This window comes from Kryptolebias marmoratus, linkage group LG23 (genome assembly GCF_001649575.2).
Source record: "Kryptolebias marmoratus isolate JLee-2015 linkage group LG23, ASM164957v2, whole genome shotgun sequence".
Lineage (NCBI taxonomy): Eukaryota > Metazoa > Chordata > Actinopteri > Cyprinodontiformes > Rivulidae > Kryptolebias > Kryptolebias marmoratus.
In genome coordinates this window covers 4,608,517-4,613,365 of record NC_051452.1, presented here as the reverse complement: position 1 = coordinate 4,613,365, position 4,849 = coordinate 4,608,517, and the positions used below count along the sequence as shown (strand labels likewise).

The following is a 4,849-nucleotide window of genomic DNA, read 5'->3' as shown; positions in this document are numbered from 1 at the left end:
CAGGTTCTGCAGTTTACACTGGGTCTGAGACAGGGTAAAGAAGTTGTTCAATTATTTTTAGCAGATTTTTAAGGAATTTGAGAGCGGTTTGATTGATAATTTTAATGTTTTTTTTCTAGATTCATGTTTTTTATTATAAGACACCCAACACTACTATGAACTCAAAACAGTTTAATTATATTTTTAAACAAATGTCCAGTCCGAGGGACCTCATTTAAAACATTTAGTTTTAAAACATTTAGTTTTAAATGAGGTTCCAGCTCTGAATGTTTTGAGCTAGTTAAGACGACGTGTCTAAGTGAAACCAGAGGACTCTGAGTTATTATTGTCAGTTCTAATCACTGTGGCTCATAAGCTGCAGAGGTTTTACCCTTTAATCACCAGGAGCTGTCAGTCAGCAGCCTCCTTTTACTGCTGAAAACGTCCAACAGGTGTTTGTTCAGGTGAGCTTAGAAAAAGGTGGGTTTAAGGAGAATAAAGGAACATTTCACTCGTCTTTTCCCTGAGTTCACTGTGATCGAGGTGCTTTAATACTTTCTGTTTTCCCCTTAAGTCGGATCTTATTCAGATGGATGAATCACTGTTTAATCATCATTCTGCACCTAAAAGCATTTCAAAGATTTTACAGCTAAAAAGATTACATGTGTTCATAGTTTTTCCTTTTTAAATTCTTTAAACTGACAATAAAAAGATTTGCACAATAATTGATATTAACCTGGAAGTTAAGGGTAGTTTTGTTTTTGTCACTTTATTTTCCTTAGAGTGGTTTTTATCAATGATTTAAAGTTTTATCAGAGTAATCACACTTTGGTGGAACAGTCTTTATGATTGGTCTGTTTTTAATGCTGTCTGTGTTTCGCAGCTTTATCCTAGGTTCTCTGTGACAGCTTGTTGTATTTGGAGATTTTCCTGCTTTTTCTGAGGCTTGAACTCAATGCTGGTGCTGCAGATTTAAAGTTGGAGTTAGATCTGTGCTGTAGTTTCTTATGAAAAGAAATGATTATTCGCCGTGTTGACGGCAGTGAATGATTTGATTTGGGAGTTAAAGGTCAGAATGTTTCAGCTCTTTTAGGCTCGATTGGAAATCCCAGAAGCTCTTGAATGAACTCTGAGGAGCAGCTGCTGCCTCTGTGGCTCTCTGCTGACTGTGGCGTCCACATTCCCGGTGCGTTCGTGTGAGAGCTTATTTAGGATCATCCCAGGCGCTGCACACAGGAAACGAAGGAACTGGAACCTGATCAGAATCGAGGAGCGTTTATCAAAGAAAACTCTGAAAACAGCGTTCAGATGGAAGGGGGTCATAGAGGCTCAGGAAGCTCGTGAGAAACCAAAGAACCTGCTCTCCTTTGGACTCAGAGTCCGGAGTCACACTTGTTGTTTCATTTTTAGACTTTTTGGATGAATCTCATGTCCTGCCGTTGGCCCCTCCCCCTCGACTGTAACTCAAAGTCCAAATGAGCCAAATACTCCAGAACTGAACTCCTCTTCACGATGCACATATGTTCTCAGTCGAGTTCTTCCCATAAGCAGAGGACTTTTTATCTGGACCAGTGCTCTCCAACCACTGGTCCAAGGACCGGTACTGGTCCATGGATCATTTGGTATTGGGTCTGTTTCACTTCCAGTCGGTGTCTCTCATCTGTTAAACCTGCTGGATCCCTGTCTTGCAGGAAAGGGGGGGGGGGGGGGGGGGGGGGGGTTATAGAAGTGGTTTTGGCTTCATGCTGGCTTTGCTTGTATTAAGGTGGTCACACTCAAGATTAGGTCATAAATAGCACCTGGCTGCCCAAATCATGACCTTTGACCTTTAACCTGCTAACTGAGGCCTGTAGAGTCTGCGATGGAGCTCATTTCTCTGAGCACTGCACGGTCTGACCTTCGGGGGGAATCTGTTGTGAAGATCAGCAGTTGTCTGAAAGGTTTTCCTCTTGTGAATAATCTTTCTTTATGATGGGCTCCAAATGACCTTTGACCCTTCCCAGATTGATAGGCAGCAGCTGCTGCTTCTTTTGGGTCATTGCTGTTGTCTTTCCACCCTGGTGTTGTGTTAACTCACCTGGATGGAGGGATGAACTTAGTTTTTCCCTCACATTTTGAGTTTTTGTTGAATAAATACCAACCTGATGGACTGGTCGTGTGTTTTTGTTGACTTGGTGTCAGATTAGAATCGGTTTAGAACCTGATAAAGACCCGATCCGGGTCATGAAGTCCCGGTAGCTGAAAGACGGGGTGTGAACGTATAAAAGCTGAAGGTAAAACGAGTCCAGAGGTTTGGAAGGCGAGTCATGTTAATCCAGACTTATCAGACATCCAAGTTTTGCTGCTTGTCTTCAGCACCTGTCCCCCGGCCGTCCACATCTCCCAGCATGCCTCAGTGCTGTGGGTGTGGCATCTATATTTACCCCCTGAAGCCAAAGGCTCCTGTGGCTGCCTGTAAATAAGCTCCGGGGTATTTTGGGGGCTGAAACAGAACACCGACGACTGGTGGACGGATACGTGTTTGTTCTTCTGTCTTTGTGAGGACAGAAGACGTCTCTTTATCCCAACATTAACCAGAAAGTCCTGAAGAGTTGGACCAAACTGTCCTCACATAGCAGCAGAGTTACGCAGGCTGGCCCTCACACACACACACACACACACACACACAGTTGGAGGACTGAATCAAAGTATTTATTGTCCCTTCCTCTGAGACAAAGACAACAGTTGGGTTCCCCTGACCTAAGTGTGGATGGAAATGATAGATTTGTGCCGAGTCAGCGACGTGAGGCTGTTTTCGGTCTGAATGCGGTCCTGGCTGACAGGCTGAGGCGTCTGAGAGGGGAAGTCCCGTTCGCCGCCTCGTCACCGGATTAAGGCGGCAGCTGGTGGAGCAGTCATCTGATCAGATTAGCTGCTGACCTCCACCACCTGAAGACAACAAAACAAAAATCTGTACAACCCTGAGAAGTGTCAGAAATAAAAAAATAAATAAAAACTCTGATCTAGAAAATAAAACTTGAATAAAATGTGAAAATGATGAAAATCTAAATGTCAGAAGATAGAAAATTTAAAAATCTTATCTGGAACATGAAAACCAAACTTTTCTTTTCTTTAAGGATCAGTTTACACGTACCATTGGGTCACAGAGGCTTTGACCTTTGACCTTTGCATTCCAACACATGATGGCTTCTTTCAAAACGTTCATACAGTTTTTGCTTCGTTTAGATTCAGTTTATTTTCAGACCTTTTCAAGTGGATTTTTATTGATCATACTGTTTGTTGGTTTATTTCCCTGGTTTTTGTTTGTTTACTCTGTTGTTTACTCTCTTTAAGTAATGGTTGTTGCTTGTTTTTTCAGTCTCCCTGCATGCAGCTGTGGGTGTTTTTAATTGTTTTCTTGTTGAACGTTTGGGACTTTTTTCTCTTTTGTGTTCAGATTCAATTATTTTTGTTGTGAAGAACTTTGTTTGTTTTCTTCCTGGTTGGTCTGGTTCTTATTTTTAGGAATGTTCTGTGTTTGATGAAAAACCTCAACATAAGAAAACTTCCTGACTCCTGGGGCTGAACTCCCAAACTGTCAGGATGGATGGATGGATGGATGGTTGGATGGATGGTTGGATGGACGGATGAGGAACGGATGGATGGTTGGATGGATGGATGGATGGATGGATGGTTGGATGGATGGATGGATGGATGGATGAATGGTTGGATGAAAGATGGATGGATGATGGACGGATGAAGGATGGATGGTTGGATGGATGGATGGATAATGGTATGATGGGTGGATGAATGGATGATGGACGGATGATGGTTGGATGAAAGATGGATGGATGGATAGATGATGGATGGATGGATGGATGGATGATGGACAGATGATGGATGGATGGTTGGATGAAAGATGGATGGATGGATGATTGATGGATGATGGTTGAATGAAGGATGGATGGATGGATGGACGGATGAGGAACGAATGGATGGTTGGATGAAGGATGGATGGATGGACGGATGAGGAACGAATGGATGGTTGGATGAAGGATGGATGGATGGATGGATAAAGGACAGATGATGGTTGGATGAAGGATGGATGGATGGATGGTTGGATGGATGAAAGATGGATGGTTGGATGGATGGATGGATGATCAGACCACCAGATGAATGAACGGGTCCTCCTGGTCCCTGCAGGTCCTGCAGAAACTGGGTAAAGCCGATGAGACTCGGGACGCAGCGTTTGAGGAGCTGGTGACCAACTTCAACAAGCAGACGGTCGGCAGCACCTTCCTCCTTCAGCTCTGAGTAATCTCCACCGCAGAGCCGCTCCTCTTCCTCACTCGCTCTGCTTCCTGTTTCAGGCTGAAGGCACCAAGCTGCAGAGAGACCTGAAGGCCTACCTGTCTGCAGTGAAACGTGAGTGTGTTTGAAGGCTGCAGGAGGTTCTCCTGCTGGACCCATTCAGACTGGACTCTCTCAGACTGGACTCTCTCAGGCTGGACTCCCTCAGACAGGACTCTCTCAGACTGGACTCAGATTGGATTCCCTCGGACTGGACTCCCTCAGACTGGACTCCCTCAGACTGGACTCCCTCAGACTGGACTCCCTCAGACTGGACTCCCTCAGACAGGACTCCCTCAGACAGGACTCTCTTAGGCTGGACTCCCTCAGGCTGGACTCCCTCAGACAGGACTCTCTCAGACTGGACTCAGATTGGATTCCCTCGGACTGGACTCACTCAGACTGGACTCACTCGGACTGGACTCACTCAGACTGGACTCCCTCAGACTGGACTCAGACTGGACTCCCTCAGACTGGACTCCCTCAGACTGGACTCCCTCAGACTGGACTCCCTCAGACAGGACTCCCTCAGACAGGACTC

General features: G+C 45.1%; 1 protein-coding gene across 9 annotated transcripts in view; it reads left to right on the top strand.

The window, feature by feature from the left end:
* The first annotated feature begins 4,106 nt into the window (after window positions 1-4,106).
* The window catches only part of bin1b (bridging integrator 1b), a 10,153-nt gene continuing 9,410 nt past the window's right edge, over window positions 4,107-4,849 (top strand). For 6 of the 9 annotated variants that reach the window (XM_025003093.2, XM_025003092.2, XM_025003089.2 and 3 more), the window contains exons 1-2: window positions 4,108-4,242; window positions 4,329-4,383. In XM_025003093.2, the coding sequence (XP_024858861.1) occupies window positions 4,135-4,242; window positions 4,329-4,383 (163 nt within the window). In that variant the 5' untranslated portion in view covers window positions 4,108-4,134. Of the gene's footprint in view, window positions 4,243-4,328; window positions 4,384-4,849 lie in introns of all 9 variants that reach the window. The other 3 variants (XM_037973887.1, XM_025003084.2, XM_025003090.2) reach the window with 1 other exon arrangement.